The sequence below is a fragment of the Lagopus muta genome, chromosome 2, assembly GCF_023343835.1.
Source record: "Lagopus muta isolate bLagMut1 chromosome 2, bLagMut1 primary, whole genome shotgun sequence".
NCBI lineage: Eukaryota > Metazoa > Chordata > Aves > Galliformes > Phasianidae > Lagopus > Lagopus muta.
In genome coordinates, this window is record NC_064434.1 from 50,543,478 (window position 1) to 50,558,091 (window position 14,614).

Below are 14,614 nucleotides of genomic sequence, written 5' to 3' on the forward strand. Positions count from 1 at the left end.
CCCACTCATTTCTTAATCTGAATCTTCTGAAATCTTTAGAGTCAAGTCTATCTTTTATATACAGCCAAACAAAACCTCTATGAAAGCACCACCGCTTTTCTAGGTGCAAGTTGAAAAAATTAGGAAAATCTTCATCACAATATTATCCGCCTGACAATGTTTATTTTCACATTAAAGTTGAAAATAGAAATCTAGACAGTGGTTTGCAACTAGCTTATGAACGTAAGCTAAGAGCTGTTTGACTTCATACACTTAAACATCTCTTAGTATATAGGCCTGGTCTTCCTTTTCCTACCTTCTGGGTCTTCTGTGTGAGCAACACTGAACACAGTCCTAACGTTGGTTTTTGTGTTACTCAGAATTTCCTGGGGTTTGATGATATTTTTTCCAGCCTCAGGCTTAGTTGCTTATGGTATTTATTTTCACTTTTTTTTTTTCTACCACTATTTATTCTTACTGCCTTTCCTTCTTTCATGGTTGTATTGTGTATATTTGAGAAATTCGTGATGAGGAGTTTGTGGGCCATGTGGCACACACATATTCTGTTTCATCTTGTGTTCTTTCCTCACACTTACTTACATAACAGAGACAAAGCCAGTGCTTGGTGAACAGTGCTGCTGCTTCTGTGCTTTGGATCCTCACAGCAGGGATCAGAATTGATGTGTACACTGGTTCCTGGAGGTAGAGGGAAGGATGACCAACCATTCAGTACTTCTTAGGTCTTATTACTGTGCCTTGTGTAGGGCATGAAATTTCTGCAAATGCAGAAATGTCTTCGCTGTAATAGAGCGTGTTTTTCTTTTAATATTGCTCTTAATTACTGACTGCTATCAAATTCATTTCTCCTCCCTGTCAGTACCAACCCCCAACCCCACAGTGACTGTGCTTCTGACTAACACTTGGAAAGCAGATGGGTGGTATTTATCTTATTAGCCCTTTAGCCAAGAGGCTGAGTCTGTAAGCTTTTGAATTAATGTATAAGCTTGGTTCTAGTAGCTTTCTGTGATAAAAAGCATTACCTGAAATGTGGTTGGGAAATTTTTAGGAAAATATGAACTTACCAGCTTTGGATTTTTTATTATTATTTATTTATTTGTTTGTTTATTTATTTATTTATTTTGTAGAGGCATGCTGTTTTTGTTTTCGAGGCACAAAACACAAAGAAGCAAGCACCAGAGCTGATGTCCCCTAGTTACATGAAGCATGGCATGAATTGGGCATGCTACATTTGCTGAATACCCTAAATCTGGAATAACTATGTGCTTACTCCAGCAACGAAGCTGGCATGATACATTTCTGTGAGGGGTTACACTGTAAACCTTACCACTTAAATGGCCTGGTTTGAAAATATTTTCTCCTACTCCAGTGCTGGTCAAGGTTGGAGGAATAAGCAGTAAGGAGGCATGTATTCATTGTTTCACTGTTTGCTTTTTCTTTTTTTTTCCTAATCCAAATCATTTTATTTCAGCAATCAAGCACATGCATTACCTTTGCCTCTTTCTGTAATGCTGATTTAAACACACATTAGACTCCGGCTTAATTCTGTTGCTTAGGCATTAAGGCTGATGCTCACCAGTGGCATCCAGATGCAAATCCCAGTTCTGCTTTCATTCAGTATAGACACTTGAAACTGCTTTATAAAACCTAGATAATCACTGTAATTCCCCATATGTTCTGGGTGTCTGGTGTTTTTGTTCTTTACCCCATCTGTGACAATGGTGATTTTGAATGGTCTTATAGTCGGCCTGTTGCCACCAGATTTTCTTACCACTTCACCTCCATCTCATATTATTTCTGTTAATGTTTTCTGACATGGAGGAGGAAGGCAGTGGAGAAGAGGGGAGTTCCAGGTCTCTTGTAGAGCAATAGTGTGCTTCTGGGAGATCCAGGCCCAGACACTTGGGTATTTCAAAGTCTCTTGCCGTGTAGAGCAGAGATGTGACATGGGGCTGAGGGGCTTTACTTCCTGCTTCTTTGCACACTGCCAATGTTTGGATATTCTCCTGTAATACTACTGGACTGCACTGCAGCCATCTGTGTGGATCTCACAGTTTCAGCTCTGCTCATGGCTTTTATAGGAATTGTCATGCCAAGTGGGAGGGTTTGTTTGTTTTGTTTGTTTGTTTATTTTAAAAGAAAAACAACAAGATGCCACAGCAGTAAGGAAACTGCAAAATGCACTACGTACATTGTTGTACAAGAAAATCTATTTGGCAATTAAACTAACAAAGGCATGCATGACGATTAGGACAGCAGCAGTTATACTGCTTATACATCCTTCATTCAGCTGTCTCATGCATTATCTTTAATTACATGATCACGTGGAGCCCTTTCAAATTCAGTTCCTGGGATGAGCCCACTCTGAAGATGAATATGATACCTTATTCCAGAAGCTGAAAGACACAGGTGGAAGAGTGCAGACAGGGAGAGGTTTGTGGCATGATGAAGGCAGATGATTTTCCCCTCAGAGTTGACTGGGTGCTAGGGGAAAGCATTAATCTGTTACTTTTTAAGCATCTAGATAATAGCACAATGACAATATAAAAAATGGTTTTGTCAAGAAAATTGCCTTAAACTGGCATCACTATCAGTCATAGAATTACGGGCAGAGTTTGTGATGGAACTTGAATTATATAAGGCTCTGCCTACTCTTTTGACAGTCCTTTAAGTGAGCCAGGGAAGTACAGTTCAGGTGTTAATGCTTTAACAGGAAGAGGGCATAGGGAGTTGACAATTACATTCAAGGAATAGGTGTCAGTAGTTCATCGTGACACAGGATTTAGCAGGCTTCTGTCCTGAGTCTGTTACACTTCAGTAATTCCACTGCTGACTTAGATGATGGCATCGTGTGTGCACATAAACCACCTAGGTGACTGCAGTGGGAGGGAATGCAGGCTCTTTAGACAGCAAGATAAGAATTCAAAATGAGATGTTAAAATAAAATCTGATGGAAGGAAGAGTAAAGTGCTGCACTAACAGATGATAAAAAATCAAATGCAGAGGTGGTAAGTACAGAGCAGCCAGCTGATTAGCTCTGCAGTTAAGGTAAGGACTTGGTATGTGCTGGGCTAGCGGCTTGCAAATGCAGCATAAGTCCATGCTGTCATGGTACTTCTGCTAAGCTAAGCTTAATTCCAGCATTTGCTGCAAGAGTGCTGTATATCCAAGATTTGGGAGGGAGTTGCACTGATCAGCTCAGGTGGGGTTTCAGCTGAAGTATTTGTGTCAGTGCAAGGTGTACAAGAGAACTGGAATAAATGTGGAAAAGAATCAGAACAATTATCACTGCTTCAGTGGGGCTGACTGACAAAAAGAGAAAAGATGAGAGATACAGATAAGTCCATGTATTTTTGAGAAGTGCAAGTATATGAGATAATGAGCCCTGTAAACATCAGTGAAGAAATCCTTGCTTTTCTTCAGAACGAGGTGTGAATCGTGTGCAGTAAATAATATGTCACACCACACACTGGAAAAAGATGTCAAGAGAGTAACCATTGAATTGATGTTCATTAAATGTGTGCCACCTCTCTGGCTCCCTGTGGGATGCAGGTGTTCCCTTGAAGTGTCTGTAATTAAAGGCAGCATCAGTAATATACTGATGAAGGAGAGGCACTCCGCCTCATTGTTTCTCAACTTCTGAACCTTAATGACATCCTTTAAATATCGTATATCAGTGTGACTCTCCTAGTTCTACTGCCTTAATTAAGTTTCCTGTGAGCCGGAAAGCAGTGTCAAAGTGTTTCAAGTGTTATTTTAAACAAGGAAGAAGTATTTTAGAAAATGTCAACTTAGAAATTAAAAAGCTCTCTATGTTTTGTACCCGCCTCAACTTAGAGATGATTAAGAAATCCAAAAAGAGGCAAAGAAAAACAAGTATTTGATGCTGTACATGTAAATTTCAAACTAGCCTGTACTTCCTCTTTAATGAAGTTAAGGTAGGACCTGGGGAGGGAAACCAGATAGCGTTGGTTAAACCTGATCTGAGAGTGAGGATGTGAAGTTTAGCAGGCACAACTTCTTCTCCTTGCTGTACGCAGTGTGTCACTTATGTGGTGAAGGAGTGTGTGAAAATTCTTGTCTCGAAGCAATGTAAGCTGATCCACAGTGTAGAGTGAATTCCGACATCGAGATTTGAATGAGGATGACTTGTTTTTCCTTGGGCACTTCGGCATGCTGCAGATGTATATATGTATATTTTTATTGCTTCTTTCTAATACTTCTAACTCTTGCTTTTCTTTTCTTGTGCATCCACAAAGATCACATTCTATTAGGTAAGACACATTATTCCTTGAATGGTGCCTCTATATGTAGCAGGATTTGTTTTATGGAAGGTAACACAGTAACCTCTTTCTTTTCAGCATTGATGTGTATTCTAAAAACTTAGCTACATGAAGTGTAATGCCTTATTTATAAAGCATAGTTTGTGTAACGAGGAAAGGACTGGACTAAGCGCCTAGAGTTTGCCTTGCACTTAAGGAGTTTTGACTTAAATTCAAATAATGAATGCATTAAAAAATGCTGGTCTTGGGAAAACCTACTTTTATGTAATCCCGTTCCTTTAACTGTCTTTTGCTGTCAGAGGTTAGAACATAAACAGCAAACACTTCGCAAAAAAAATCAGCTCAGCCAGCAGCGTATTATGAAGATTCATTAAAAAAAAATAATTACCATCTCATCAATAATGTAAAACTGCATTAGCCATGAGGTGTGCATGCTGACTGTTTAAAAGTCTGTAGTCCTGGGAAAATTTCCAAAGGTAAGACAAGTTCTTAACCTAATTAATAAAACAGGGTCTTTATCTTCTTTGGAGCTTGAATATATTGATGCTTCAAAGCACTTCAGCATATGATGGATAATGTTTGCTGAAAGATTCCGTAAGCTCCACCCAACAGAGAGGCCTTGCACAGCTGTGAGTCCATGCCGTCTGTCCAGCCTTGTAGCATTTCCAGTGCATGGGGCAGCTCAAGAAAACCTTCTCTATCCAGCCAAGTGTCACCCAAATGTGGGCTCTTCACTGTGAAGACTTCAAAATGTGATATAAACTGACCTTTCTGTCTCACTCTGGCATGAAACCAAAATTAGCACCCAGCAGTCTGTGTCATGAAAGATCTCTGTTCCTTTGCCTCTGCACTGAGCCCCTGAAATCTCTCACCATCACTGACATGAATGCCTTTTAAAAAGCTTTCTGTTTGAGGCTTCTGGTAAAATGTGAACATGTTGTCACTGTTCCTATAACTTGCATCCTCACCTCTTTAAAGAAAATAAAAGATGAACTCAGTAAAATACACACAGTATTCAGATTGTCTGTCACATGCCATCTCTCTGCTGTGCAAATTTAATTAGGCGCAATGTAATCTTCTTATTCTGAGCTTTGAAATGTTTTGCTACTAGAAGAGCAATCTATGCTGAAATACTTCCAAATGCTTATTTTCTGCCAGTTTGTCATGTGTTACGAGACTAACATGGCAAACACGCTTATTTCAATTAACTAGAATTGTTAAAGATCTGCACTCCTGAAGTGTTTGGGCCAATCTTTCATAAATCTGAAAAATGATGTGGAAAATTGAACATGAAAACTCTGTATTATCTGCTATCAGTTCTTGTCTATCTGAGTTGAACAAAGCCTTGAAATATTTACAGCAGAAATGGTTTATGTGATTCTCACTGTCTCTCCTTGCCAAACTGTTCTTCCCTCCACACCTATTTTTGAATCTAAACAAAAAATGGCTTTTGTCTATTTATGGACACATTATCTCTCTGAATTTGTATGGTTTAGAACAAATGTGCTGTTTATATGTATGAGCGCTCTCTTTTTGTTTTTAATGCTATAATCACGCTTTACTTGTTTGCAGCCATATACTGGTATCCCACAAAACTCTTACTCTTTTCAATCAGACCAAGCTGCAGCTGTCAGGCAACACTGAAAGTAACCATACATGGAGTTTTTAAACAATACATACTTCTGCTTAATCATAATGTTCAGATGCAAATGCAATTTTGAACAGTTCTTGCGCTTCTAATAGAGAATATTCAGAACAGGCTTGATTCTTCCCAGCAGATAACAGCAGAGCTGACCTTGGTGGCCCAGCTGGGAGAATGTGGAAAGTTAACTCAAGAGTTGGGATGGGCAGCCAGCTGCAGGGATAGAGGTGTAGAAGAGGATCTTTGAGTGTTCTGGAGAACCCATCCGTTGTCTTCCAACCTTCCAATATGCGTTCTGCTGGGAAGTCTGAGGACAGAAGAAAAAAGTGTGGCATGTAGAAGTGGGATGGAAGCTGTGGAGAACAGTTTTCTACACTTAGTGATGTTGAGGTGTGAAGGAAAGGGTGAAGTGTCTCAGAGAAGTAGGGACAGGAACTGCTGCAGCTGTGAGGGTTGTCTCTGTTGAAGTAACCTCTTGTTCAGATAGCTTTTTGTGCATGAAGCTCTGAAAATTAGGAGCTTGCATGGGCTGTTTGGGCCATATGCATCGTACATGCAACAAAGCTAGGCAGCTGCCTGCTTACCAACTGCTTTGAATGAGCAGTGTTCAGGCTCACAAACCTGAGGTGTATTCACTCAATACAGAGTGTATTATCTGTGAGGAATTATTATCTGAGGAATACAAAGATGCTCTCTTTTCTTCTGTCATGTTGCATGTTTTTGTAGGTAGCAGGGTTCTGTATCCTTTAAATCATATTGCCACGGTATGTTCTACATCATTTTTTGAACCTTATGCGATTGCTGTTCAGCTGACAGGAGAGTGTGATGGTAAGATCTTCAGTGCCAAAAGTGAACTGGATTTCAGGTGAGTTTGACAGGATATTGCCATCAGGAATGAAGTATCATTACTCTTATATTAACTTGCACTACTAATATGCATTCAAGATATAAAAATGGTGTGTTATAATCACGTTGCAAACACAATTTTACAGCTTTTTTCTTATCTTTTGCTATCATCCCACAGCTATTCTATTCGCCATTCCATAAGCATGCCTGCAATGAGGTAATATACTACTCATATTGTACTTTCTATGTTGATGTTCAATATTGTAATGAGGAAGGATTTGCATATTTTGATCCTAATCCTGCAGTTTTTAGTCAGATTACTTCAATCAATTAAGGCTATTCATGTAGATAAGGACCACAGGACTGGCCATCTGTGGTTTTGTTGTTAGTTGTTTTTTCTTTTTTCTTTTTTTTAAATTGCATTAACTGTTTAACCTCTGGTTCAATCTTTTGAGTAAAGGAAGCAGTTCTGAAATGTATTTGAGTGGTTGAATGTTATCAGATTTGTATTACTGAACCTGAAAATCATTTGCTTTGCTGTCTCCAGAACATCATCCAAAGCCCATTAATGTCAGAAATGCTTAGCACTCCCTTTGGATAATGCACCTATGCATGGATTTTATATGAGTGCTATATGGCTGTAATCATGCTTCACTTGACTTGCCAAATATCAATGTCACTTGAAGTAAAGGTCTTAATGTTTTCAGTAAAATTAGGATCTACTTTTCTTTTTACCCTCTCAGTCTCTAAATATATTAATATTGCTGCTCCCTACCAAGCATGTGGGGAAAACTCAGTATACCACAGTAGGTGAAAAAAAAAACTAAGAACTAAATCATTAAGTAACTGCTTCATTATGCTGTACCGGGCTTAGGGAGTTCCTATTACCTCTTTGTTTTGTACTCCCTTTACTAAACAAGAGGAACCCTGCTGAACAACAGTGGAGGCTCTTTGCTAATAATGAAGCACAAAGCATGCTGTAATTGAGCTTGCTGTTGTCAAGCAAGGAGCAGAGAAGCAGAAGGGATTATTAGACTGTAAACTCCCTTTACCTACTATCAGTTTGTCCAAGTCTTTTGTGCTGACTGAACAACTAGAGGAGGAGACAAGCTTTTTGTTTAGTTCCACATGGAATGTATTTCCACATGGAATGGAAGATGGATTTTTCAGCAGTGGGGAAACTGCTGGTAAGAGGGGAGAAAGACACATCTTTCTAAGCTATTAGAGGGCACCTTGGGTATAGATCTCGATGGGGATCCATGCTCTCACTTTAGAACATAATGATTCAGAAAACAGTCAAACCAGTCACTGGTTTACTAGGGAGGTTCAACTTTTGCAAATCGGTAACTAAAAAATACTCATCTGATTACCTTAATTGGATTTGATTTACAGTAAGGCAAGTGATTGTTCATACCCTTTCAGTCAACAGCCCTGTGCTGCCAGACAGTCTTCACCCTTTCCTACCATTTTTGCCTGGTGAAAATTAATGAAATTGCAAAGTTACCTCATTAAGCTTGCAACTGACTCTCCTTCCTTCAACTTTCTTTTTCTCTTAGGAATTCTCCCACTTTCAAATCTTTTGAAGAGAAGGTTGAGACCACTGTCACAAGCCTTAAGGTAATGATTAGAGGCTGAGTTACATGGCTGTGTTTGAAGTGTATCTATCACACTTAAAGACATCTCTATCATTTTTGTGGGAAATTGATTGAATGTGCTGTTCCATCAAGAATTTCATGGAACTGCAAGAGTACTAACGGAAAATGAAGATAATATGCAGAGACAAATAGTCTTTATCTGTTTCACTACTACAAAATTACTTCTGTTGTTTACCAAAGTAAACAAGTGGTCTCAAAAATATAAAAAAAATATGGTTGTACCAAGGTGTAGAGATATGTCACGTGTGACCATGTGATTATGCTGCATGAGACAGAGCCATGTGGAGTCACAAGGTCAGATTTTGAAAGTGATATGGTCTTAAGAACTTTGTGCTGTGACCTGCCAGACAACACAGCTTTTTGCCTATATAGTGAACTCAAGTCCTTTCAGCATTAGAGACCCACTTGCCAAGTGCTGCATGCTCAGCTGGTGAGGGCTGCCGTGTAACTGGTTTAAGTCACACCACCTGTGTGGGTCTTCATGGTGAAGCAGTCTTTCCTTGATACAGTTCTTCATTTCCTCTCTAATTTCAATATTTGTCCAAGTTTAAATTTTCAAAACTATACACATATGTGTATGTTTGCTGTTAGATAATCTTTGACTGATGACAAAGTTATCAGTCACCACTAATAACACTTGTTAAGGCAGGAGAGTGAATGGCAAATTTGCAGTGAGCTAATCTTTTCAGCATGAAAAATGAAAACGAGAAATTTCTTGTTCAGAGGTGTCCTCAGATGGTTCTTTCTCATTCGACAAAGTGTGCCCAAAAAGTGGTGTTTTACTGCTACAGAACGATTCCAACATGTTCTAAGTACAGCCCATTAGTGGGCAAGGGCAAAATTTAGTACCTTTTTTTTAGGTGGAACTGACTATACTGGATTAATGTCAATGGACATTTAAACTTATAAAACTTTAAAGTGCAAGAAGGTGTCCTTCCACTCGGGGCAGGCATTCCTTCTTACATAAAATGCAGATTACCACTAGAACTGGAGCAGTTGCACGAGGAAGGTCTGTTTTTTTCCATACCAATGTGAAAACTTACAGAGGCTACTATTTTCCAGGCAGTGTCTGAGGAAAGTATGGAGTTCTAGGGAGAATTATTTTGTTTTATTTTTCTAAATCAGCTTGTGCATCAGAGGATGCTGAACTGCACTATCATTTTCAGCTTTTGCCTGTTCATGTTTATTCAGAGAGAGGCTGCTCTGACAGCTTTAAATTATGGTAGTGTAGGTAGTGATTTCATCTCCATTGCACCTTGTCAGTGATGGAAATTTTCACAGGTGGGAGGCAGCATCCCAAGGAAGTTTAGTGGCAGAGCTAGAACAGAATGTTGACTTCTATAGCCTCAGCTCAGGGCTTGGTATATCTTTCAGTTCGTTCGTTCACCTGCTGCAAATGCTTTTTATGCTCACCATCTCTGTCAGAGAAATTGCTCCTCAGTGGGATGCCACAGCTTGAAAGGTCTGAATTATTGCTTGTTGATGTCAAATGTTCCACTTGCTTATGTTTTCATGTTCCTTCTACCTCTGCCCATTTAGATAGATCCTCACTGGAACACCGGAGGTCTGAAATGGATTTTTTTGTTGTTTCCTTCCACTCAATAGTTAGAAGAAATTACATGGGAGAAACACAATGCTTTTTTGAACCTACTAAACCTACTTACAGGGCTTTTAGACTCATCAGTATATTTAGCTCCCAGGCTTGCATTTGTCCTACAGCTATGGCTAACCTGAGATGGACAGATTAAAGCCTTTTTGTCAAAACAAAAAGTCCAGCCCAAAGTCAGCTTCCACATCCCATGCAGTGTTAATTGCCCAACTTTATTGGAATACCCTCTGACATTATCTGAAATATTTTCTGTCTATATTCTCTTTCTCTCTTTAGTTTCTTTGTGCAAATATTGGAAGGGAGTTGCAGTTTTGGCCCTAGAGTGCCACTAACACTGGCTGAAGACAGCTGGGAATGCCTCAGCATTGTTCTTCCTCTTCCTCTTCCCTGACCCTTTTAAGGCTTGCAAGATTAAATAGGCCTACAGGAGGATAAGTATAGGCTGTCCCCTTGATTCTAGGGACCTGTCGTGATCTGAAAAAGCGAAGAATTTCCCAGAGAGGCTTCTGACCACAGACAATAGCAGCATTAGTTTTTCTTAATTATTTATTTATGTGTTTTTCATGTTAGGTACAGAATCAATGGTCCTGTAGTGTTCTGTAACCAATGAAAACTGATTTTCAGCTTTCATTCATCTTGAAGTCAAATTTTAAATTAGATTTTGTTTGCTCTTCAGGTTGAATTTTGGGTTGCAGCTTTCTTGGGGAAATGTATTAGTTCACTTTCCCCTGAAGACTGACAGGATCTGAGTGCCTGACTTCTAAACTCTTCTGAAAATCAGAACACCGCTGAACTGTTCCTTGTATTCAATTACTGGAGACCTTGGCAGAAGCATTTAGTAAAGTGACTCACATCATTCTTGTTTTCTCATGGAAGAGTAGGCAGAGAAGTAAACAGAAAATAAAACCGAATTTATGATTATTATTTTTATGTGCCTCAGTTCAGATGCAGCTGATCCAAATAATTTGAAACGGTGCAGCAGCAGTCTTTATCTACATACCCACTCTGATCAGTTGGAATCTACACTCTTGTGGAGGTTTTTTAAATTGGGAAACAGTCATGAGCTTTGTAGTGAAAACTTAATAATAGCTTTACTAGGCAGTTTCTGCCTTTTCCTTGCAAGTTCTGGACTAACCAGCAAATAATATATATTTATATATATATATATTTAGATATATATATATGTATATATATATATATATAGTATTGTTACTTACAAAAATTGGTGATAAACTGCTATCTTCTAGTAGGCTCTGCTGACTTACAGAATGGATGCAGACTTCTACCTTGAGACAGGAGCTTTTAGTAAGTGTGTTTCAAACTGTCAGAGCATAAATCCAGCATTCTACTACCTTGTTTATTGAACTTTCAAGCTAGGCAAGCTCCTGTGCTTGCTGATAAAACAAAGGATTATGTAGGATTAACCCTTTGGAAACTTAGGACACAGTGTTCATTTGATTAAAGTAATCTTCCCAAGCATTTGGTGACTGGCAAGCTGGAAAAATACCAGCTTTAATTCCTGTTGCAGTTCTGGGATGGAGTAAGGAAGTTTGCCCTATTTTCAGACTTGAATCAGCTTAAAGCAGGCATATCAGCAAGGCAAATCACAAAAGAATATTCTCTTAGCAAGACTACCCTCTAAATGAGCTTTGTCTCCTCTCACAGTCTTGGCCATTTCCAAATCTTTGGAGAAAGCTTTTTTTTTTCTTGATTAGGAAAACTCTATTTCAGACTTCAAGTGATACTGTGCTTTAGTACTTATATTTACAAATTCAGTGAACTGTAGCCTTTTGAAAGTAGATGATGTGTGAGCAGTCATGCATTTCATTAACGTAACTGGATATTTTTTCTCCCAGGAAAATGTGGTGGGCAGTTTTACATATCAGCACTAGATACCTACAAGCATTGAAAGGGAAGTAAGTTGTTGTTTTGGTCACTTGGTTACAAAATTCCTTCTGTAGTCCAAAGTCGCCCCAAGGTTCATATAGCTGGAGAGAAGTTATGTTACCAATGCTGGGGGATGGACCATTTAACTCAGCAAAAATACCAGTTCCTTTCAGCACCCATCAATCTGTGCAGAACTGGAAAAACAGAGAAACAAGCATGAGGTACTCATGTAAAGAAACACGTAAAGTTCACTGGCAGGATACATGATCCTAACTGGAATCTACCTAGGGGTCAGTTCCTTTGAGTTTATCATGAATTCTCCAGGCAGGTTTATGATTCTGACTGAGAAGTTTAAAAACTGCAGAGGTGGATACTTTGATGATAACTTTTGCTTTTTAAAAATAACCACCACCACCACGCTCTGCCTGGTTTGAGCAGTTCTCAGCTCTGCGACCAAGGAGTGAAATGCAAATGGAACTTGATCCAGTGTGAGTGGAGGAACTTGCTGTTCTCTTTCTTTGCCTTGTTACAGACCAAGGTTGGTGGGACAAGCCACACTGGGGGCAGTTTTGAAGAAGTTCTCAGCTCCACAGCCAATGCCAGCGCTCAGAGTCCTCTGGCTGGCACCCGACTTCCTGAGAGTGAAGAAGAGCTTCAATGCTAGGCGGAAGGCCTCGCTCAGAGACTTACCCAGGCCATGGTTTCTAGACCTCCCTCAACAACCAACATGTGCAACAAAGTTTTGTGGGTCTTGGAAAACTGCCTCCCTGGCCTTGTGCTGGAGAAAAGTTTCCTCTCTGTATTTGCATTTTGGACATGCTATTTTATCATCGGGTATTTTGTATGCTATAGGAACCACATGCCAGTAAATGAGTCATAGCACTCTATGCTCTGTAACATTGTGACCAAAAGAAGTTTCATTTTCACCTAACTTATCTCCAGAAATCTCCCAGTCTTTCTTGATTCTTTCAGTTTGAAGTTTTCTATCTCTTGGTTTCCAGCTCCTCTATCAGTGCTACAGCAGACAGATGGACCTTGAGATTTCTGCTGCCAGCAATAGTCCATACACCAGCTGTCTACCAGCCATACCAGGTGCCCTTCGATCTGGGGTGTCTGTACACGGTTTATTTCCCAGTGAAATTAAAATAACTTACTGTCACCCAAGAAAAGCTTTTTTCTCCTTCATTGATACGATCTGGCATTGCCCTCCAGTTAGTCAGCAGAGTTAAGAAGGACAGGAAGAGACACTTGGTTATTCAAATAGAAACTAAGCAGATCACAGCTGCCCATTTAAGCTGATCATTGTAGCTGGAATGGCTTTCAGTTTAAAAATATGTTCCATGGCTTGCTCTCTGTGGTTTGATAAGATTCAAAAGCATAAGCTAATTAAAAAGGGAAGTGGGGAGGGGGGAGGAGCCTCCAATAACGTTGCCTCCATATCTTCCCTTCAAAAAGAAGGGAAGGTAAATTATTTATGACTGAAAAGCACAAGTTTCAGTCAAGATACAGCCTTATGCTAAAGAATAAATTCCAGCAACTGATTAAAGATGTGCCATAAGATAGAGAGCTCATGCCTTCAGTCCACATTTCAGAGCTGCTAGCTTGAAACTCATTTCTTACACACGATGAGTAGGTATTTCTTGTCCCAAATTTTGTCCTTCTTTCTGGGGCATCCCAACTGCATTATATCTACTTAATCACCGAGAGCCAGTCATCTCTCTGAGCTTTGATGCAGCATGTTTTCTTGCATCTTCTTAACGTTTCTTCAAGAAAAGAGCAGCACACTTGTGGCAATATCTTGCTGTCTTAATGAGCACTTGTCAGTCTGCATGTTGCATTGCTCAGTTCACCAGACTGCGATGAGCACAGCTTCTTCAAAAGGATAAACAAAATGGAAAACAGTCTGGCCACTTTCAAAATGGATGCTTGTTTTGAGCTTAAGCCAAAACTTCAGATCAGCGTTAGTGAGTTTGATGTTACAGACTGCTTAAAATCTTGTGAGGAAACTTGGCTTTCTGTGTTTTTTCAATGTGGCTTTTGTTATAGTTTTGACAGCTAGAAATCCTTTAACTTCTGTCTGGTAGAACATTATGAACTTTGGACACTTATCTCAAATGCCTCTTCAATATGATTTTTAGCATGGAAGTAAATTGAATTAGGTTTCTAGTACAGTTTTTCTGTGATAGGTTGTTAGCTTATGTTGCAGTGGTTTTGTGCATAAAGATGAATTAATTTACATAAAAGTATTAATGGCCATTTAGTTTGTGTAAATGATGTCATTGATATTCTTATTAAAAATAAATTTCTCTTACTCTTTTACTCGGTCGTGTTTCCTCTTTAATTCCCTTTATTCACCAGTAACACCCTATATCCCTTGCCTAAGCCTTGCTGTTGCACGAGGGTATTGAGCTATGATGTGAGTTTATCATCAGCCATCCCTCTAGTTTTTAAATGTCTACTTCTTTCCAAATCTGAAATTCTCCATGAAAATCTGTGGCCCAGGTTTTGAAAATTTTGCTCTTTGAAGGACAGAATGGTTGAAAGCATTCAGTAAAGCTGAAATATGTGGCAGAGAGCATCTGAAAGTATTCACCTTTTGAACAGGGTCAAAAGGCATACCAAGGTTAAAACACAGAGCCCAAGCTCAGGATAGGGATTTAACCCTCCGTGTAATTTTACATGTACATACATACAC

At 39.3% G+C, this 14,614-nt stretch overlaps 1 protein-coding gene across 3 annotated transcripts in view; it reads left to right on the plus strand.

The window, feature by feature from the left end:
• Positions 1-14,607, plus strand: part of TPD52L1 (TPD52 like 1) — a 51,010-nt gene extending 36,403 nt beyond the window's left edge. The window contains exons 5-8 of one of the 3 annotated variants that reach the window (XM_048937092.1): positions 4,257-4,271; positions 6,947-6,985; positions 8,325-8,385; positions 12,452-14,606. In XM_048937092.1, coding sequence (XP_048793049.1) covers positions 4,257-4,271; positions 6,947-6,985; positions 8,325-8,385; positions 12,452-12,583 — 247 coding nt within the window. In that variant the 3' untranslated portion in view covers positions 12,584-14,606. Of the gene's footprint in view, positions 1-4,256; positions 4,272-6,946; positions 6,986-8,324; positions 8,386-12,451 lie in introns of all 3 variants that reach the window. The other 2 variants (XM_048937093.1, XM_048937094.1) reach the window with 2 other exon arrangements.
• Positions 14,608-14,614: the final 7 nt, after the last annotated feature.